We start from the raw sequence: 23,231 nt of genomic DNA, 5'->3' as shown, positions 1-23,231 counted from the left end.
AGTAATTTTAATTTCTATAAATATATTTAAATAATGAACATATTATAGCTATTCACATGGCACACGAAGTGATGCATAAACATACAAAAATAAAACAGTCGTGACTTTTAGTCTTAATGGTTTTGCTTTTTTTTTTAATTCCAGTTTGGGATTCGCTTGTTTTCTGAGTGAGGACATTAAAAATTCAGACACCATAATCATCTTGTCAATATTAATCCATGACAAACTGGATGTAAGTTCATCCCAAAGACAAAGCAGCAAACAGTCCTTTCTTAGGGCAGGGAAGAAGGCGCACGAATCTCCAGTCATCTCTCTTCTCTCTCTGCGTTGCAAGGCAAAAAAATCATCAGATCCTCTAACCTGGATGTGAAAACACTAACGTGTCCGCTGAGTCCGTGGGATATAAAACATTCCCCCTCACTGGGCTCTCCTGTGTTCTATGAAGTACTTCCCCAAAGTGGAAGAGGCAACACCCTTCTACACCAAGGACAAGGAGATTCTGTCCACAGCTCCACATCTGCCCCACTCAAGTCGCTGCTGGAGAAAATTTCCCTGCACTTAAAGCATGATTCAGAAAACTCAGCTACCCAACCAGGTGGAAAGTGCACATTCTTCTTGTGGAAAACAGAACATTTCTATGAATAATTACCCTTATTAAACTCTGGCCTTTGGACCATAGCATGCCGCAATTCCCTTGGAAGTAAGACAAAGAAGACAAATCCCTCATACCTAACCCAGGGCCTCTGCCATCTGTGTAAACTCCCAATAGCAACACACAAACACTTCTGTTCAAGCAAATGAACAGTCATTGTGTCCTCATCGGATGTGTTATAATTGCAATGAGAAGACTGCTATGTTTGCTGATGTTATTTTTCACCTAAGTTGCATCTTCAGAGGGGAAGCTGATGTTTGAGGAACTGAGTCCTTGTAACCTCTTGAAGAATTGCCTCGATAAAACATTAATAGGAAAGAATCCTGGCATGTTATCAGAAAGGATTTTCAACGCAGCCTGAAGGTAGCCCCCGCAGATCCTGGAGCTCGCCTTCGAGGGCAGGTGCAGCCCGCTGCTGCTGGTACATGTCCTGGATCAGCAAAGTGTTCATGACCTTCCACTCTCTGTATTTCCTCGCTGTCAGCTTCGGATCATCCAGCAACTGGTTAATCATGGCCAGGTCATGTTCTTTACACTGTCCAAGTAAAAAACAAATGAGAGGCAGTATGTTGTGAGCATTTCAGTATTAATAAAACATCTTTATCAATAATTTCAGGAGTGCACATTTATGCTCATGAAATAATTACCAAAGCAGTCATACATTAATACTCTAAGCCCTACATTCAGTCTAAAGAGACATATCAGGACATACAATCACATATTCCAACTGTAAAGATGTTTAATATCATACCCGAGAGGTAGCAGAAGAACCACACAAACAGCCAAGGCTACTGTTGCTGCACTTCCTGATAAACCCTTTATCCTAAAGTATAGTAAAACTTCTGTCTTGGAATGAATATTCTTCCTGGAACTTTTAATTTTATGAATAAGCATTTCATTGGCTAGACAAACATCACTAAGTAAAACTATGACATAAATGCTTTACCTATGATGTGAAACAACACAAAATATATTTTTATGGATTATCTTAATTTTAATAAATCAAATTTAATTAACATGTCTACAATAAATATATTGGTTATCTCTTTTACAAGGAACCTACTAACCACCCGTCAAAATAGCATGTTTGCCAATAAATAACAGTGTCATTTTACCCTGCCTGACCTCGATGCAATGACAAACATTTCTGAAGTGGCTGGCTCAGCTTAGTTTTCTAGAGTAAAGAAATGGAGTAAAATTAAGACACACACACACATATCACTCTGTGTAAACAACTGTTTCTCAATCTTATTCCTGTTTTCTCCACCCCTATATCTGCATTCCTACTGTTTGGACAGCCAGTCCAACACCTCCTACAAATGTGCCACTGAGGCCATCCAGTGAGCTCACCAGAGTCCACTAGCACTTCAACCCATCCACCAGCTCAATGCTCACTCCTCTTACGATTGCTCTTAGGATTCAAAGCTTCTCCCATCCTTTCAGCTCCACTGCCTTCTCGCTCTCCAGTCTAACAGTACAGGGAGCGTTTTTCTAATTTCCAGAAGTCTGCCTCCATGGCACAAGTGTACTTCACAAAAGCTCATGGAAAATGGAATTAAAAGATTCTTCAAAAGGTGTAAAAAGGTTTGAAATCTATGTATACAAGAAATGTTCAAAAGGTTCATGAAAAATTATGCATTCAATTTTTGCTTGTACTAAGATAAGCTTATCTTTTAATTCCATTTTTCCATGATCTTGTTGAAGCTGCATCACATTCTACCACATAAAGGAACTTCCTCACCTTCTTCAGCTGATGGACTCTAGTACCTAGAGGTTGTTTCACAGAGTATTTTTCAAGAATTACCTGGATTTTCCTTTAACATGGAAATATATACTCACTTCAGGAGTCATATTCTCCAGAAAGTCTTCATGGAGCCCCCAAATTGGACTTATAACCCATCTAGTTTTCACGCTTTCCTTTCAACCAGGACAGGAAGCACACTTCACAAACACCACAGACACATTCATTGGTCACCCTGAAAATTCAAGACAACTGCCAGTGGACTCACGGTATCACCCAGTACTTAGACCTTAACCTCCCTCTTCTCTTTCCAATGACTGCTTCAACACCTCTCATCTCAAACCTCAGCTGCCACGCACACATGCAGCTAATCGCCTCGCTCTCTATTCTTTGAAGAAACGGTAACAAGCAATGGAGTGTAGCAAAGTTCCTATTTCCCGCTATCTACATTTGCATTTGCACAAATACATGATGCTTTCCATCTTGTTCGCACAGAACTCCAACCCTGACTAGGTCAGCTCATCTACTTACTCGCAGCTCTGTTCTACTCATATTCAGAATCTCAGTTAATGCAACCTCTCCCACTCTCCCTTGTGTACAGACAATCCCAAATAAACACCTCCCCTTATTTCTCTCTTGGATTCCATATGTGTTGCCTTCACTTTCCCTTTAGCAACTCCACTTGGACCTCTATGGGGAATCTCGAATATAACACGTCCCAAACGAAGTTCCTCACATTTCCCCCACCCTGCTCTTTGCTCCTACTCTTGACTTTTGAAAAGCACAAAGGACAAGTCTATCCTTTCAGGTGTTCATGCAAAATTCTAGTTTTCTTTGACTTCTCTCACATTCAACCCACCAACACATCTTGATCATCCTACCTTCCAAATATGTCAAACATCACACCCCCCAAATGAGAAACTTCCACAGGTTTCCTATCTCACTGCAGGCAGAAGTGAAAGTCTTTGTACAGGTTACAAGGCCCTATACATGTGACTCTTCATTGCTACCCAGCCCCACTGCTCTCTCTGTCCTCCGCCCTTGTCACGCCACAAGCTCAGTGAGTTGCTATTCACTAATTAAACACAGTAGGCATATTCCCAGCCTCAACTTTTTTTCATATTTATTTCTTTTTCCTGGAACACTATGCCTCAGATAAACTCAACACTCACTTATTTAACTTCTTTGGACTTTAAAAATTCCATTCTTCAAAGAGGCTTTTCCTGCCTTTGCTAATTAAAAATTAGTTCTTCAACATCTTCCATCCCTCTTTTTGATTCTATGATTGCTTATCATATTACAAAATGTAATAACCATGTCTACTCCCGTAATGAAATGCTAGTTTTATGAGGGCACACGTTTGTCTAAGGCTATATTCCTCACTGTTCAAGCACATTACTGACATGTCGTGAACATTCATTAAATACTTGCTGAAAAAATGAATATATTAAACAACTAATTAGTGGATGACCTACTCATGCATTTGCTTTCTAATCTCTTTTGAATTCTAGAACTTACTTAGAGCCTGAGAAAACTTCCTCCATAAAAACAAATCTGTAGAAAGATGCAGATGATAGATAGGCAGAGAGATGAGAAGAAGAAAGAGAGAGGAAAAAAAGTAAGAGAGAGACAGAAGCAGCATTTCACCTTGAAAGGATACACACATATTTCAGCTGGACAGTAATCAAACTGACATAGCAGGCAGGTCGACCAGGACCCATAAATGGAGAAGCGGAGTTTTGACTAACTCAGACAAGCCAGAAAGGGACAAGAAAGCTTTATTTTTTTTCTTTCTGAGCCCATGATGTCTACATTTCAGAAAAAAAATTTCAAAAAACAAATAATAAGCCCTTACCCTCTAATATCACCATGGTGATATGAATAGGAAGTAATTCAGGAACCTCATTGTTTTTTCTAATGAAATTTAGATACCTGTATCAGAGGGAGATTCAAATACTTTCATGAAAACACTCAACAAAATTTTTGAAGATTAACAAAACTTTTATAATTGCTTTCTACAATGTAAAAATGCGGTAACTGCCATTTTAAATCTGATGAAACACTGTAAAGGAGACGCTTCAACTCTGAGCATAAAGTCCACACTTATTATTATTAGTACTAAACAATTCAAATGTCTTACTACCCATCCTAAATCTCTGTTAATTATGCTACAGATAAAACATCTAAAGATAACAGCACAGAGGAAGGAGATTTGTGAAACCCCAAGATATTCTGAGCCCCTTACTAGACCAAGCACCCTGGAAGCCAGGCCTGCACATACAACGGCCCTACTGCTCCTGGATTGCTTTTGAAGTATTTTGAAAACAAGCATTCAAGGTCTCCAAAATTATTGTGAAAGTCATAATGCTATAACTCCTACTACAAATATTCATAATATGGCTTGACTCAAGACCTGAGCATCAGAAACCTGGTATAGGAAAGAGATTCCCTTCCTTTTCATGAAGACCAGACTGACTCTGGGGGACTCTCATTCAGACTGACAAACCATTCTATTCACCACTCATTCTTATACAAACATCAGACAATGTCAAACTTTCAACACACACGAGTCCGATCATCTTCTGCTACTGAACATGATGGGGCTCTGTATGTCTCCCAGTAAGACCAGTTCTCATGTCACCATGTCCACCACCTGCAGAGGTTAACGGGACTGCTTTCCTCAAACATTAAGGGAGTAGTTCTGCAGCTGGATTTGGGATGGCTGCCCCAGAAACGACCCCCGGTATTTCCAGCACCCTTGTGTCATGCCCTTCCTGAGTGTAGACTAACCTAGTAACTTGGTTACACTGAATTGAAAACTGAAATTGCACTACAACTGGGTTATAACCCAGCTAGCTCACTGCTCTTCCTGGCACACTTTGAAGGAAGCCAGTTCCCAACTGGTGAGCTGTCCTTTTAAAAAGCCCACACATTTTTTTTTCTTTTTTTTTTTATTAAATAAAACGAACATTTATTAAATTGTGATAAAAACATTCCATCAAATTACAAAACCTGAGTAAGAAAAACAAACGGCACATGCTTAACTGTAGTTGACATTCAAATAAAATTTGCATTCCCAAAATATTATACAGTAATTAGAAAATACCAGCCAAAGCAATATTAGGATACTTTTACGTGCGGTCTCAACAAATTTGAACAGAAGCAAATTTTAACAAAGGTAAATTTTACAGTGAAACATAGCAGTAGATTAAGGATCTTAACATGTTTATTTTACTGCTATTTAAAAAAAACTGCTATTTCAAAAAACTTGTTTGAAAGGCAGAGTTACAGAGAGATAGAGAAGTTGAGAAAGAGACAGAGACAGATAGAGGGAGAAAGGTAGGGAAAGAGAGTAAGGAAGGAAAGAATGAAGGAAGGAATGTAAGTCCATCTACTGTGTCACTCCCCAAATAACCAAAATGGCCAGGGCTGGACCAGGTTGAAATCAGCAGCCTGGAAACCCATATAGGTCTTCCATGTGGGGGGCATGAGACAGAATTCTTGCACCATCTTTTGCTACTTTCCCATGTTATTGTCAGCCAGCTAGATTGAAATCAACACTCTGATGCTGACTTTGCAGGTAATAGGTCAATTGCTGTGCTGTGACATCAGCCCTCATGTTAGGGTTCTTACACTTGGTGAATATATTCACTCTGATTGTATGTTCAGGAATGAGGCACATTGGCAAGAATGTATCCACCTATGTGAAAGTTTGAAGAGGGCTGTGGTGGCATCTTGTGTTCCTTGATAACTGTATCAGTTCTGATACTTTTGCAATCCTCAAAAGATCTAGGTATTCCCTCTTCTGCTCTGTAGTTATGTTGGAAAACAAATATAGGTCCATTCAGGACCAAGTTTTAGTGAATTTTTTAAATTCTGGGACTGTGGTCACTTTCCAGTTGACTGGTTCTGACAACTGATTCAGAACAAGTTACAATTTTGCAACAAGACGGTGTGGTTGTGATCTTCAGTGTTTGAGTTGAGCAGCACTTTCCTTAGTCTCATATTTTATCTACACCCATCCTTCTCCTACTAAGAAATCGTTTGTCTTCAAATTTTTGTCTAAGTCACTTGAGTGTACCTGGTCTAAAACTGGACTAGTTTAAAAATTATGAATTTTGATTAATAAGTACATGAACTTTCAAGTAAATTGAGGTTGTTGGTAATGACAAAAATCAGGTTCTCTATGTATATGAATTTTTCTGTTTTGTTATGCTGGAAGGTGGCCCTATGCTTATTGAAATAAATTAAAAGTATTCCAGTTTATGAAAGACACATCAAAAAAAAAAAGCCCACACAGCAAAGAATCTGAAGATGGCCTTCAACCAACAGTGCATGAAGGACCATCAACCCAACAACCACAAAGGAACTGAATCGTGCCGGCAAACCAAAGTGAAAGCTTGGAAGGAGATGTCTCCAAGGGAGGAATGAATGAAGCCCCAGAGGACAGTTTATCACAGCTTTGTGAGAGACCTAGACAAAGACATGCCCTGATTCCTGACCCGTATAAACTCTGGAATCTCAAAATTGTCAGTTCTGGATGTAATGTGTTACCTAGCATGAGGTAACTACCATACTACCTTGTGCTATGAGGTCCATGCACAGCCTCAGTGCCCACAGAAGAGGTCCTAGTCTTTAGAAAGAGTCAGAAAATACCTGTCCAGCCAAACGTATCCATTCCCATCAGCTTTCAAAAACAAATACAAGAATGAAATACCTATGTTCCCTGGTGAGGACCCAACATCAGCAGCCTTATCAATTCTGCACATCCTGTGGTGACGTCAAAACTCACTGCATTGAAACACACTCTCCCTGTTCTTTTCTGGCCTGATTTTGCAACCTTTTAGGGTGCTTAGCTCTTGCTCTGACCCACTAATATGTCTGACTAACAGCCACTCATGCAGTTCTGCCCTTTTCATTGCTGACATATTTTTCTTGGAAAGGAACTCAAATCCCTCATGTAAAAGGTTATGTACAAAGCAGAATGAAATTGCAGAATCCACAGGTCTGAAGAATCTTACAACTCTTGCTCTCATTCAGGACTGTTTTACAGAGGATCCTGACCTCCTCCAGTCTACGCCATAAGCTATATGTGAATGCAAGATGCTTTTGTTAGCAGGAACCATTTTACTTACAAGAAGTCCTGAAGATAGTTTCAGTATGTCCTTACACCATCCAACAGTTACAATATGTGCTGGCCTCTCACCACAAAGTGTACCCTTCCCACTGCCCAGCTCTCCTAGTGTTCCCTGTGAGCAGTGCCTAGAGCTGGGAGTCTCCAAGTCTGCTGTACCCGAAATTTTGACAGTTTCCTCAAGTGTACTCCAGAAGAGTGGCACTCTTGATTGAACCAGGTAAAGCTTAACATCGAATCCACTTTACCGCTTGATCACCCCTGTGTCTCATCAACATGTATGAAGCCAGCTACTGTGGTAGGTATGAGGATTACAAAAACAAATGACACATGGTTCTCATTGTCTAGGTACTGATGATCTGGAATTGTAAAGTGGAGTGGACATAAAAAGGCACACTGTGGAAAATACTCTCCGGTGCTCCTGCTTTGAGAATGTTCAGTGTCATCTCATCCTGGGAAGAATCCACTAACTTTTCCTATCCTTCTATCCACCCCTATAATGCACTGTGGTTACTGTGGCTCTCAGAGCAGAACCAAACATGCTTTGCCCCACCTGCAGAGGTCATTACAATCTAAAATGGCTTTACCTTTAATGTGCTATTTAGTGTTCGGATTTTGTGGAGTTTCTCATTTATGGATGGGTTCTTGCACCGCTTAACAAATGACTTTCTCAATTCTTTCTTGGTTGAGGGTCGTCGGTCCCCAAGAGGTGACAGACTGGCTTGTTCTAGTGATTTGTAGAGCTTCTCCATTTCATCATCTTCGGGTGCTTTTGTTTCTTCTATTGGAAAAAAAGGGGGTACAACAAAAACAGAATATTAGAGCTATCCTAAGTGACCTTAATATTGAGTTCCAGTCTCAGGACTGGAAATAATATACTTGTGTTTTTTCTGGCTACTTTGTGGGCTCTAGTGAATACTTGTTCCAGGACTCTCCTAGCTTCTGGTGGTTCCTTGTTCTGTGGCAGGAAACATCTCATGTTCACATTCTTCCTTTGTGTATGTCTCTATGGTAAATTTCTTCTTATGAGAACACCAGTCATATTGGAGAGGACCTCACTCCATTGAAAACGTCTTAACTAATTACACTTGCAACAACCTCGTTTAGCAGTAAAGCACGTCCTGGGAGTCTGGATTTTAGGATTTCAACATCTGAATTGTGTGGGGACACGATTCAACCTTTAACAATCTACACTCCTGTTCCCCAAATCTACATTCTCCCATACACAAAGTACATTCTACCCATGGAAAAGCATCTCACATTAGAAATAAGGACACAGATTTTCAGATATATAAAGACATAGTAATTTACATGTCCTTTTTTCCACCAGCTATCCAGATAGGATACTACTTCAAATAAAGCTTGAATACATCAATTTAAGTATTATTGTATTTTTAAGTAAATATGTTTTTGATAAACTTAAGCAGATTGACTAATTATGTAGTGAAAATAAGCAAAACAGTTTCTCTGCATTTGACAAACATCTCAGTTCTTCTGCCAAGGATTGTAGCAGAAAAAAAACAATAATTTTGGCCAGACAATTAGTTTGTAGCTATGTCAGAATCAAAATTATTATATGAAGGATGCATAACTGTTTCCATGGATACTAAAGCAGAAAAGATAAAAATAAGTTTAGAATACAGGTATAACAGAGTAGAGCATGCTGTTCAAATAAAAAATAAATACAATCCCTTCTAAGTAATTTCTTTATTATTTGCTATATTTATCTGAAAATACATGATTCTGTGTTAAAAGTATTAGAGGCTATCTTCCTGCCTCTATCTCATTGTGTTCACTAACTTAAACTCTGGGGTATACAATTTTGTGAGTAAGTGAGTGAGTGAGTGAGTGTGTGTGTGTTTATATTTTGATACTCCAAGAAATTATTTGGCTTAAAATTAATACACAGGCAAAATGAATCTGTTGGGATTACAGAAAGTTCATACAAAATTTACCTAAAATTCATATTTAGTGTTCAAAAAATCATCACTTTCTATCTTAATTCATCTGGCAATGAGGTCGCGGGAGGGAGCACACACGTCCAGATAGGATTCAAACGCTTGGGGAATAAAGGAACAGACAAGGCCAAGGAGCACCAGGTTCTTGTCTCCCAGCACCCGCCTTCGCTCAAGGCAAAGCTGCAACAAAGACGGCGCGTGTGACCTCTCCTAACCTCATTCCAGAATCACCCAGAAACCTACGGACAATAAAATGATAAACGGTGATTTAGGAGTCACAAAAATACTTTTATTGTCTTTGGTATCAGCATCTGTGCAACACACTTCTCACTACTCAAGGGACGTATGTGTGAGCCAACCAAGTGAGAGTCAGGAACTTTATATTGCTTTTCCTGTTGCTAATAGCTCCCACTTAGGACTTCCCAGTACCATAAAGTGAACCTGCAAGAACAACAGAAGAGGTAATAAACAGGATCATAGCACCAAACTGACTACATGCGCACAATAAAACACAGCTTGTCCCTGACACCAAGGCAGAGGTGAGAGCACACAGCGGCTGTGCAAGACCAGCCTTGGCATTCTAACACTTTCGGCTGCCACTGCACCTTCGAAAGGTCTCTCGGGAAAACAGTATTTTCACATATCCCTTTACCTTGTAGGCAAAGATTTTTATTAATCATAGTTTCATATTGGAGAACATCAGATTATTTTTCTTATCAAACTATGAAGAGCAAAAAAATAAGATTGGCAGGAAAGATCACTCATCTCTTTCCCCCTGGAAATGAAAGTCAAGTTCATTATTTCTGCTTCCCTCATCTTCTATAGCTAAATAAATGGATTCTGTCTGATCATCAAGCGTTTCCAATGCAATTTTTATCCTTCCTTTCAAACGCCTACCTTCATCTTCTTACATAAACTAGCAGGACTCAGACTCTCACTTCCACGTATGGTACTTTAGGATTTGGCTCATCTCAACCTCACAAGTTCTTTGTCAAGGACGCTTAAAACCTATTTTTGTTTTACAGATTAAAAAAAAAAATCCTCTAAATTCTTGAAAACCAAGATGTGATTTCTTTCAAAATTCAAACTGGTGCTGGAGAAGAGATAAGCTCAGTTTCATCCTGCGCAGGCCATGTGCTTCTGGAGCAGTTCTCAAACTGTTACAGTCACCTAGGGATCTTGTTACCATGCAACTTCTGCTTTACACCATCTGCGAGTGCAAAAGAGTCTCAATTTTTAACAAGCTCCTGGGTGATGCCAGAACTGCTAGCCCATGCACCATACATGCACTGGCAGGACTAGACAATCTGTCACTGCTTTTGACTCCACACCAGCTTCCACTTAGAAAAGATTGCTTTACAACCAGCCAGTTGAGGCATATCCACCAAGCAGAATTTATTTGTTCTTTCTGTGTCATGTCCTAATTTATAAGTAAAAGGAAATCTGGCTTTGTTCCAAGAAGTGACCCTGCAAAAAAGTATTACTAACTCATGTACTGAGTTGGTAGAAATTTGAGATAAACATTGGCAGCACCATAAATGTGTTAGACTAACTCTAAATGTCTTACGAGGTCACATTAATGAATATTTTAAAACTTGGGTCAGTTATCTAACAGATTCAAGAAAGGAATTATTGTGGGTGTGTGTGTGTGTGTGTAAATTATGGGAAAAAATTCCACTGAAAATGATTTTATTGGGCCCGGCGACGTGGCCTAGCCGCTAAAGTCCTCGCCTTGAACGTGCCCCGGGATCCCATATGGGCGCCGGTTCTAATCCCGGCAGCTCCACTTCCCATCCAGCTCCCTGCTTGTGGCCTGGGAAAGCAGTTGAGGACGGCCCAATGCTTTGGGACACTGCACCCACATGGGAGACCCGGAAGAGGTTCCAGGTTCCCAGCTTCGGATCGGCGCGCACCGGCCTGTTGCGGCTCACTTGGGGAGTGAATCATTGGACGGAAGATCTTCCTCTCTGTCTCTCCTCCTCTGTGTATATCTGGCTGTAATAAAATGAATAAATCTTTAAAAAAAAACAAAGAAAATGATTTTATTTTGATGCAATAGATTTTCAAATCCACATACTGCTTTTCATAGTACCCATTTCTGCAGATTTTGAAGATCTTTCCCGTGTGTGAATGTGTGCGTGTGCATATTTTTAAACAAGACTGTCTTAGTGACATTAGCAAATGAGAAAACAACATTTTTAAATAATGGTTAGAAGTTCGCTCTTTTCCAAAATTATGCCAAATGAATGTGTGGCTCCCTCCTCTTCCTCCTACACGCTCAGCCTATTGTCTGCCTCTGACAGGCTAGACCCGCTCCGGGGAGAGCAGAACGTGCCGAGAACACTGCGTACAGATCTCTTGAAATTCTGTATTTTTTCCTTTTCCTTCCCCCCACTGTCCTATTTTTGGTCTTCCCTTGTGCTTTCTAGAATGTGCTTGCTTATTTTCTACTTAAAACATAAAAGCTGACTCCAGAAGGCAGGAGGGCAATTCGCATGCCAGGTTCCACACCAGAATTTGAAAGGATTTTCAAGAGAGAAGAAGTCTGGTTGATGTCGCAAAGAAGTAACTTGCAGTTACCAAAGATGAGACACTGGGAAAGTAGGTAGAAAATGACATCCCCTGTTTCTTGTGCATGTTCCTAAGTGTTTGAGACTGAAAAGGCAGTGGAAGGCATTTGTTACAAACAGAAGAAATAACCTTATAGCCATTGGGCAGTCTGCTTACACTTCATGACTTGAAAAGTCATGTCACAACGCCTGACGCTCACAATTGCAAGGTTTCTCTACTTAGCGATTTTGACAACTCCACAGCACAGGAGAAAACTTGAAATTTGTAATTACAGGTTAAAACTAGTGGCTTAAGAAAAACGTCTAGGTAGCTCATGTTTACATTAGTTATATTGTTAACCAATCTTAGGATGCTGTAATTTTTGGAAGAATGATCCCGGTTTCTGTTGTGGTATTTAAGATAGCTATCCTACACTGAGTTTGTACTATGTCACACAGGTCTAGTGCCAATTGGTACACTAACAATGTCTGATTGTCTCATTATCTTTTAGCAACCACATAAGGAACATACCATTACCCCTAACAAAAAGGAGAGGCTATCAAGCCATAGAGTGATTAAAATCTTAGCCAGAGAAAAAAGAGATAAAAATCTAGCTTATCACCCAAAGCTCCTTTTGCTAAATGCTGTTTTGCACTCTAAACATCTTTGATTGGTGCTACCGATACTCTGTGTTTCAAATCAGAGAATCTGTATTAACCAACATGATTGTTGGCTGGACAGGACAAGGCTCAAATTCCTACTCACATGCCTTCAAAAGCAAAGGACTTCAGTCAAAGCATCTGCAGTTGTGGTGCTTAGGTGGTTGCTTCTTGTTTTTTAAGCTAAACTGGGTTGCCAAAAGCCCACAACGCAGGATATTCATAAGTTGACCAGCAACCTGGGATCTGCTTATTACAATTTCTATTTGAAAGTTAAAGAGACAGAGAAAGAGACAAACTCCAACCCACTGGTTCGGTCCCAAGTGCCCTCAACAACTAGGGTTGTAGTAGGCTAAAATACTTACTCAGTGAGGTCACCCCTAACATGGTGCCAAACATTCACTCTTTTGTAGGAACTTGAACAGGACTCCAAGAGATGATGAGCCAAGTCAAATCAGAGGGAGAATGCAAGAGTCAGATTTACATGGATGCATGTGCTCCCAACAGCAGTCAAGCGAACAACAAAAGTGTGAGTGCTTAAAAATGAGAATGCAAATTTGAGAGAGCATCATCCAAAATTTTTTTACAAGTCTGAAAATGAAACTCCTATAAGAGAGAAATCATCAAACCAATTGAAAGGAAATCAGAGAGAATAGCCAACCAGAAAGCTAACACGAAGGGCCTTCAAAAATTGATGGGAGGAGCTAGTACTGCAGTACAGCAGTGAGTTAAGCTACCACCCACCCCATATGAGTCCCAGGTTATGTCCTAGTTGCTCCACTTCCAAACCAGCTGCATGCTAATGCTCTTGTTAAAGTAACAGAACACGGTTCAAGTTCTTGGGCCTTGCCACTCCTATGGGAGACCTAGATGGAATTCCAGGCTCCTTGCTTCAGCATGGCTTAGCCCTGGCTTTGCAGCCATTTGAGGAATGAACCAGCAGATGGATGGAAGAGCACTCTGTCACTCTCTCCCATTCCATTACCTCTCTGTAACTGTGCCTCTCAAATAAATAAATCTTTTTTAAAAAAATTAATCATACATGTGTATTATGATAAATTTGCATGAATTTAAAAGAAATTTATACCAAAATAGACATTTAATTTTACTTTCCTGTGAACTTGAAATTCCTTTTTATTTTTGCTTGTGTCCTTATGAATTTTCAAGAGGAATAATTTTATTTGGATTTCCCTCATATGTGTATTTTACTTTTCTGGCAGGAGTCATGCACCTCTCTTTTCTGGAGAGTTTAATTGAACCCAAGCCCCCAATCAGTGCCCTGAACGCACACACTGGATATCATCAGGCCCTCTGGTCCTGGTCATTCTCCTTGAGTTCAGGTCACCTAACTGAAGCAATGGTAGAGCCAGCCCTACAAGATTTTAATCACCAGATACTTAAAATACTTAATTCTTTCCTAGATAATACATGGTGGAAAATGCTATCTTCAAGATTTCCTTGTAGCTGAATTTCAGGCCTAACCAGGGGAATTCCAGGTCTGGGGCAGGATGTAACCAGTACCTGCATGTTGACTGAGGTCAAAGTGTCCATCACACCCAGAAAGTGAGGTTGTGCAGGTAGTTCATGTGGATGGCTAGAAGCTACACTACTGTCTTTCTGTCTTCTGGCTTGCCCATGTCCTAATGTATGCACATTGCCCTGTACAATTTCTTATCTCAGTTTCCTTTACAGACAACTGAAAAAAATACAACTGTTTGGGCTCGGCAGCATGGCCTAGTGGCTAAGGTCCTCGCCTTGATCCCATATGGCCGCTGGTTCTAATCCCGGCAGCTCCACTTCCTCTCTGTCTCTCCTCCTCTCAGTATATCTGACTTTGTAATAAAGAAATAAAATAAATCTTTAAAAAAAAATACAACTGTTTAAGCAAGTCTAATGTTACCACCTGAGGACCTCAAGGACTATCATGTTTAAAGAGTGAAAAAATAGATGAACCATGGCAGGTGGGAACTAGAGGCTCATGGCTCCTTCACAATTCACCAGACCAGTTCCTTCTTCCCTGGTAAACTTCTTAAAACCTCAAAGCACCCACATTCAAGAGGGTGTAGTTCTTTAGGCAGAGGTCTGCTACTTTCAAATCTGTCGACAAATTAAACCTTCTCTTTTCTTTACCCCCAAAACCTTGCCTTCATTATTTTGATTTGGCATTTGACAGGGACCATGGTTTCAACAACTTGATGTTGCTATTAATCAACACAACTCAATGTTTTCCTATTGCATTATTGCTTTTTGATAAGACTTAATACTTGGTCTATAGGACAATCTTTTAATGTTGTTCTTCAGTTTATTGCTTTTGCATCACTTTGCAGTGATATGCTAAAATAATCTTAGGTTGAACTCATTGTTTAACCATCTAAGTGGTTTACATTTTGAGAGAAATTAGTTACTTTTTTATAAAACGTAATATTCCAAAATGTTTAAGATGTGCATGAAATTGTTATATCTGCTCACATTCTATGAAACAAAAGCATTGATACACACACATACAGAAGAGGTTTGGTTGAGCTTAGATTTCCTTTTTAAATATGTTTGTGAGGCCAAGATGGAATGGGAAATAAATGGGGAAAGAGATTGCAATCTAAATTCAATGCTTTGCATTTATCAACTGTGGCCCAAGCTGGATCCATCAGCCTTATGGATTCTTGACATGGCCAGGTTATTATATAAGACAAAAGAAAAAGATTTGAAGGAAGGAAGAGATGGGAGTGGGAATTACTTGAGGCCTAACCCATGAGGCAAGATGAAGGAAGTTTTTTTAACTGTTTTACTGGACAAAAAGTAAAAATTTAAAACAGATTAATTCCCCTTCATTTTTTAACATGTGGGTCTTTTTCTTATCTCTATTATTTTAAACTACTGTGATTTATAATCACTTGCATAAAATTACCGGAATGGACAGATATACCATGTCCATTGATGGAGTAATTCAATGTTTTAAAGAACCTTTCATAAAATTAATCTAAACGTTTAAGGAAACTTTAATCAAACTCAGAACGTAGCATTTTAAATAAAATTTTAAAACCAAATTGAGGGGGGGGCTGATGAGGTGATATAGCAGGCTAATTCTCTACCTGATTGTGCTGGCATCTCATATGGGCGGCGGTTCTTGTCCCAGCCATTCCACTCTCCTCCAGCTCCTTGCTTATGGCAAAGGGGGAAGCAGTGGAGGAAGGCTCAGAGCCTTGGGACCCTGCACTCTCACAGATGATGAGGGAAAAGCTTCTGGATCCCAGCTCAGATCCAGCCATCGTGGCCATTTGGGGAGTGAACCAGGGGATGGAAGACCTCTTTATGTGTATTTCTCCTTCTTTCTCCTTAAAATCTGCCTTTAAAATAAAAATAATAAATATTTTAAGCTACCAAATTTAGATTCCATGGAAAATAGTGTGAAGGAGACTAGTGGCTGCAGAGCACAAAAGCATGCTATAAAGATGTACTGATAAAGTAAGCAAATACCAGTTTAATATAATATAAATATAAAAGAACACAAATGCTGTAGGAATAATCCATATATATATATATATATATATATATATGAGTTTTGATATCGAAAACAACTCTAATCAGTGGAAAAAGAACTAACAAATGGAAAAGGGGAATTGAACATTCTCTTAGAAATAAGTTATATAATTAGAATCATAAATAAAAGAGATATCTTACAACGCAGCAAATACATTCATGGAATAAATGGATGAGCAGTATCATAAATAGAGTTAAGAAAATCCTTCAAAAGAAAACACAACTTTGGAAAGATAAAAGGAAAATAGAAAGTTTACTACATTAAAGATTTTATATGAAGATACCATAAATAAATTTTATGACTAAGTAATGCACTTGAGACTTATTTATCAAATCCTTAAGGCATGTGACCAATTACATGCATGCAGTTACTACCCATCTTCCACCTCCACCCCTAGGTTTCTGGTGCAAGCTTTGATCAGTTACCCAAAGCCATGCACAACCTTCTAGCTGACTATCTTGCTTTTGTCAAGCTCCCCAATGTCTGTCTCCAACCAAGGAGCTTTTAAAGCAAGAGCCAATCATATCATCCATCCTATCAAATCCTACCAGCAGTTTCCACTATCAGAGCAGAACCCAAAGTGCTATCCTCGCTCTGGTTAATGGGATTTCTGACCTTCTATCACACCTCATCTCTCATTCTCATGACCTCTACTCCACATAGGCCACTTTCCTGCTGTTGCTCTTTGATCATTTTAAAACTCTGAGAAAGAAGGGCTACTGCATTTCATGTAAGTTGTGCAAAATAAAAAACAAAAACCTCTTCCAATTTGTTCATCCTTTCCCCAGCATAGTTTTTTGCTCAAATGTAAACTTCTAAGATGTTGCAAGACCACTGATGTTACACAATATATTCATCCTCCATGTTCCGGTTATATCTAGTTTTCTATTAACCTCCTCACTTCACCTCTGTAAAACAAACATACAAAAACATAGTATTCCCAAATACTGGATATTTATTTATTTATTTATTTATTATTCGTTCATTCATGTGCTCTCTCCCATTATTTTCCTAAAGCTCCTCTCCCAAGCTCTATAATGCTATTTATTTAGTGTTTTGTTGTCTTGTCCTAGTTGAACGGCACAGTCTGCATATATAAATGGCACTTGGTAAGTATTGCTGCACATACAAGGTTTTCATACCAAGAGGTGTAAGTAATAGCCTAGAATTAACAACACATGTTCTCTCTCATTTTGGGATCAACTAACTCATTGATTTTGTAATGACTGTCTAAGCGGAGGTTATTCTGGTTGTATGGGATTTCGTGTCTAACTCCACACTATGTTTTGCTTGTTGCTTATTTGGAACTATTATTAGATATTCAGGGGGTCAAAACTGTAGGCTCTGGAGCCAAACAGACCTATATTTTAAAATGTAACCTCTACTTCTGCAGGGCCATTTTAAGCAATGTAGTTAACTACTGTAAGTCCCAGTTTCTTCATCCCCACAGTGGAGGTGATAGTGAGATCTCCATTCTAAAGTTTTTTTGCAGTTGGGATCTTTTCCTTTGTGACCAAGCATACTACAGAAAATGCCTTCAGTTACCATTTCTTGTTTAAGCAAAGCAAACAGAATATGTTATAATGTTTGGAAATGAAAAAGCACATTTGTCATCATTTGTGGGGATATGATTACATATGTTGAAAGACTTAAGATAAAGCATGAGAATTAAAAAGTTAGTAAGTTGGCATGATTTAAAAGTACAATTTTCAAAAAACATTTAAAACATAAAATATGTAGAAATAAACCCAACAAAATGTGTTTAAGACTTCTACAGAGGAAGCTTCACAATTTTATGAAAAAGTAGAAAGATAAAAAAAGAAAAGCCTCAAATACCTAATCATGAATGTGAGGAATAAGAGAGAGAGAAGAGATGGAGGAAGAGAAGGAGGTAGGGAGAAAGAGAAAAAGAGAGAGAAAGAAAAAGAAAAAAGAAACAAAAGAAAGGAAGAAAGGAAGAAAGAGAAAGAAAGGAAGGAAGAAAGGAAGAAAGGAAGAAAGGAAGAAAGGAAGAAAGGAAGAAAGAAAGAAAGAAAGAAAGAAAGAAAGAGAAAGAAAGAAAGAAACCAGTTCTCGGCCTTTTGGCTAAGATCAAGTGAAGAAAGAGAGAGAGAGAGCTGGAGGGAAGGAGGGAAGGAGAGAGAGAGTGAGAGAGGAAGAAAGGAAGGACGGAAGGAAGGAAGAGAGAGAGACAAATTTCATTAACCAGAGGATTTTAAATTGCAAGAATTCTTGTTTTCCAGGGAGTGAACCTAAGGATACATTACAATCCATACCACATATGTGTGTATACTGTATACTGAACTGGGTGGTCATAAACGGAATGTGGAAGTGAAAATGGCCAAGAATATCCCAAACACCCCTAACAAAGGGAAGAGAGTAGGAAGACAAGACTTATAGGACATCAAAATATACTTTTAAAAAAATAAAATTACATGAGCTGGGGTCGAAAAGGCAGCACCGCGGCATTTACAAGCAAGACAGCACTGAGGAGTTCAGTGGACAGCTGAGCAAAAAGAAGAGTTGACATCAATTATTCCAGGAAGGGAACAGACGGAGAGTGAATAAGATGATGCTTTGTCATTGTCACAACATACATAAAAATAACTCTCCACAAATCAACATCTGAGTGTTTGGATGAATATCTTCATGATACTAGTGTTGAGATGAAACTCTTTCTTTCAACTCTTTTTTTATTTTTCTAAGGACAACACCTTCATGTATTACATATATATAATATATTGTATATATAGTCTTGAAAGTGTAATGGTACTTTCTACCCTACCCTCCCTTTCTCTCTCCGTTACTTCCATCCTCTCTCCTCCTTCCCTATTTTTGTTCTAATTTTTACATGGACATTCTTTCAATTTGCTTTATAATCACAACATTAATGGTCCAGTAAATAAAAAATCAACATGTGGGAGAAACTTTAATCAAGACAAAAGTGCACTAACTATAAAGAAAACTATAAATTTAGGCATATTAAAAACGAATTTTGTGAGGTCGGCAATGTGGCATAATGGTAAAGCTGCCAAAAGAATGCCATGTGGGCAGTGGTTTGAATCCCAGCTACCCCATTGCCAAACCAGCAACCTGCTAATGGCCTGGGAAAAGCTGTGGTTGATGGTTCAGGTGTTTGGGTGCCTGTCGGCCACATGGGCTTCCGGCAAAGATGCAGCTCCTGCTGACTTCCACCTGGGCCAGCACGGATGGCTACAGCCATGCCAGGACGCAATCAGTAAATGGAAGATGTCTCTCCTCTCTCTCTCTCTCTTCCCCTACCTCTCTCTTCTTCTCCCTCTCCTTCTATCCATGTAACTCTTTCAAAATAAATATTTTTTAAATCGAATGTTTTTTACTAATATGTACTATCAAAAATAATAACTAAAATGAATAAGTAAAGAATATATGTGCAATGCATTTCACTGACAATTATGAAATAAGATCCATAATGTATAGCTTCCTGAAATACCATTCCTTCGGAAAAAGAAAAACAGCCCCGTAAAATTCTGTGTAAAGGAATGAGAATGTGCTAAGGGATAGATTACCACCTGCCAACTTTGCAAAATTTTGTAAAGCTGGCACTACTGATAAGGATGTGAGAGTTCTCACCCATTCTGGCAAGACATAGTCTTTTGGAATCAATTTAGAAAGCAATATGTCATCATCTGGAGAAGCCAAACACACATGCTTCATGAAAGACAATTCCACTCTATTCCACTAATAGAGAAATACAGAAGAGCAGAGGCCAGACACACAAAGCATTTCAATTAAGAAATTGAGAGGCAAGCCAAGACTAGAAGGCAATTTTTTAATGACTTGATAATCAGTTTAAGTTCAAAATATGAAAAGACTCAACAAGAAGCAAACAAAACCCAATTAGAAAGTGGATAAAATAGCTCAACAGATATCTCACTGAAGAAGATATACAGATACCAAGTAAGTATACGAAGGATGTTCTTGTGTCTTTGTATCATATGCCATCAAATCATTCCAAATGAAAAAACAAGATGCAGTTTCTCACTGACAACACCAAATACTGGCATGAAGATGAAGAAACACGAACATCAGTTATTGCTTCTGGGACTAGAAAGTGGAATATCCATTTCTAGAAGACAGATTAGTATTTCTTACCAAGTTGAACACACTCTTACGCAATCTGGCCACGCTACTGCTTGCTATGTATTCAAAAGAGCTGAAAACATTTAACTCCAAAAAACAACAAAAAAACTTTGTACAGATTTTTAAGAGTTTAATTTATAGTTTCACAAAGTTTAGAGAAGCTAGGATGTGTTTTCAGTAGATAAATGGATAACAAACTGAGGGATATCCACAACATGGGATTATTCAGTAAGCCTTAAAAACTGACTTATGAAACCTGGTCCTGACTTCCATCTGGAAGAAAATGGTGTTCTAGGCCAGAATGCTACAGTCACAAGCAATGACATGACCCACAGGGCAACAAAAATATACTAATTCAGTTTACTAAGTGAAAAAAAAAATTAAGAGAGGACTCGATATACTGTATGAATTCAACTGCCTGAAATACTAGAAAAGCAAACCCAAAAAGATAGGAAAGGATCAGTGGTTGTCATCTGCTTGGGGGCAGGATAGACGCGAGACAGACGCAGCCAGGAGACTGCACTGGGCAGGCAGGAGACAGTGCACACTTGTGACTGGCAAGTCGCTCCTGGAACAGCACAAAGACTGAGCTTAATGCCAGCTATGGACTTCAATCCAGATGCTATCTGTCATCAGCATGACGTTAACAAGAGCAAACTCTCTGTAGCAGCACTTACAAAGTCCAAAACTGAGAGGAAAGTAGTTGTGAATACTTGATCCAGTTCTTGTAATACAACAAAGTAATACAGCCAATAAAACTGTAGAAAGCAGCTAGCTACAACTACCCAGTGGGATTTTTGTGAAGGTTGTCTATCATGCTGATTCCTGTCTTGATCCAAACAGCGGCTTCACAGGTATTACATGTCTACGAGTGGAAGTGTTTAGTAGAGTACATACATAGAAAATATTCTCATATGTATATGATATTTTTTACCAAAATATGCAGAATCCATGAAACTAAAGAAATGTTGACCCGTATAAATGTGAGAGACAAACTAAAATTCAAGCATTTACTCAAAAATAAGGAGTCGTAAGGAAGATGGGGAAAACCGAATACCATTCTATTGTCCTGATCACAGGCCACAGCACAGGGACAACAGCAACATCCAAACAAGGAAACAAACCTGTGGCAGGTCCCTCCAGCTCAAAGTCATGTAGATTTAGAAACAACATTCTCATCAAATACGAAAATATTTCTATTTTTGTTCCAGTGCGGATTTCCATATTCTATATAAAATGGCTCAAAAATTAAAAACATAATTGTTAGCAAATCATTAAAAGGCCGCCTAACATTGTTACACTTCAAAAGGTTATTATCCGTCACGACAGATGCAGATCCTTCTGCCAAATGTTGGTGTTCTACGCAGGAATGCTGTGGCTTTTACCAATGATACACCCAGCACAACCTGACACCCACAGCATTTCGTCTTCCATACCACCACCTCAAGTCTGAAAACTCCTACCAATCCACAATCTTCACTTCACTTTCTTCTGAGTATACAGATTCTTTTACCTTATCTATGTTCTCTGTCTTCTGAAACTGTATAGCTTTCACTTTCAGTTATGAGCTCCAATGGGTCTTCCAGACTGCAACTGTCACGCTAAGCTTAAAGAGGCCTAAAGTCTCACTGTCTCCTAAATCCTTGACGCCGTGGCTACCTGCTGGGACTACCAGTGACTTCCAGCCCTGACTTCTAGCCATAGGAAATTAGAAAAAAAGATGAGATAAAAGTCTGAGTTCTACAAACAGCCTAGTGTTTTTGTTTTTGTTTAAGAGTTATTTATTTTTACTGAAAAAAAACAGATTTACAGAAAGGTTTTACATTTTACATAGTTCCTCCCTGTTATTTATGGGATTCCTGGTTTTGAATCCATGTTATCTGAAAACTCTGCTTTTGACAGCTTTCTTGTACCAACTACCTTACTCTGATTTGTTATTGTTAAATGTAAATGTATCTTACTTCTTATTGTATCTTATTTCTCCCACTCACCTGTGAGAGGTTAAAATTTTTCAAATCAGAAATTATACCTCAAACAATCCAGGGGAAAAGCCTGGTCTATTCAACAAATGCTGTTGGGATAATTGGATAGCAGCCTGCAGGGGTGAGAAGCAAGACCCCCACCTGTCACCTTACACAAAAATCAACTCTAAGTGGATCAAAGAACTAAATATGACCCAGAAACCATCAAACTAGTAGAGAGAAAAATGTTGGAACCACTCTTTGACACACAAGAATGGGGCAAGACTTCTTGAACAAGACAACAAAAACACAGGCAGTCAAAGCCAAAAATAAACAAACGGGACTGCATTAAACTAAAAGGCTTCAGTGCAGCAAAGCAAACAATTAACAAAGCAAAGAAACAACCAACGTAATGGGAGAAAATCTTTGCACACTGCATAAGTGATAGGGGATTAATATCCAGGATTTACAAAGAGTTTCAGAAACCCAAGGACAGAAAAAAAAAACTGAAGAAATGGGCAAAGGAAATGAACAGACATTTTTCAAAAGAACAATTTCAAATGACAAGTTAAACATAGAAAAAGATGCTCAGGCTCCCTAGCAGTCAGGGAGATACAAATGAAAACAACATTGAGATTCCACCTAAACTGGCCTAATTCAAAACTCTACTAACAACACCTGCTGCTATGGAGGTGAGAATAAAGGAACCCTCCTTCATTGCTGATGGGAGTGTAGGCTAGTACAACCACTATGGAAATCAGTATGGAAAGTGCTCAGAGAACTGCAAATAAACCTGCCCTATGACGAAGCTATGCCACTCTTAGGAACATACCCAAAGGGAATGAAAACTGCATATGAAAAGGGATCTGTAATCCTATATTTATAGCAGTAAAATCTACAATAGCAAAGACATGGA

The 23,231-nt window shown here is 38.9% G+C and overlaps 1 protein-coding gene across 2 annotated transcripts in view; it reads right to left on the bottom strand.

Moving 5' to 3' along the window:
• Positions 1-271: 271 nt before the first annotated feature.
• IPCEF1 (interaction protein for cytohesin exchange factors 1) overlaps positions 272-23,231 on the bottom strand; it is a 186,483-nt gene continuing 163,523 nt past the window's right edge. For both annotated transcript variants that reach the window (XM_012929879.2, XM_058663308.1), the window contains 2 exons: positions 8,115-8,308; positions 272-1,187 (listed from right to left, as the gene is read on the bottom strand). In XM_012929879.2, the coding sequence (XP_012785333.2) occupies positions 987-1,187; positions 8,115-8,308 (395 nt within the window). In that variant the 3' untranslated portion in view covers positions 272-986. The remainder of the gene's footprint in view (positions 1,188-8,114; positions 8,309-23,231) is intronic.

Source organism: Ochotona princeps, chromosome 1, assembly GCF_030435755.1.
Source record: "Ochotona princeps isolate mOchPri1 chromosome 1, mOchPri1.hap1, whole genome shotgun sequence".
NCBI lineage: Eukaryota > Metazoa > Chordata > Mammalia > Lagomorpha > Ochotonidae > Ochotona > Ochotona princeps.
The sequence above is the reverse complement of the archived record's forward strand: the minus strand, read 5'-3'. Positions and strand labels throughout refer to the sequence as shown.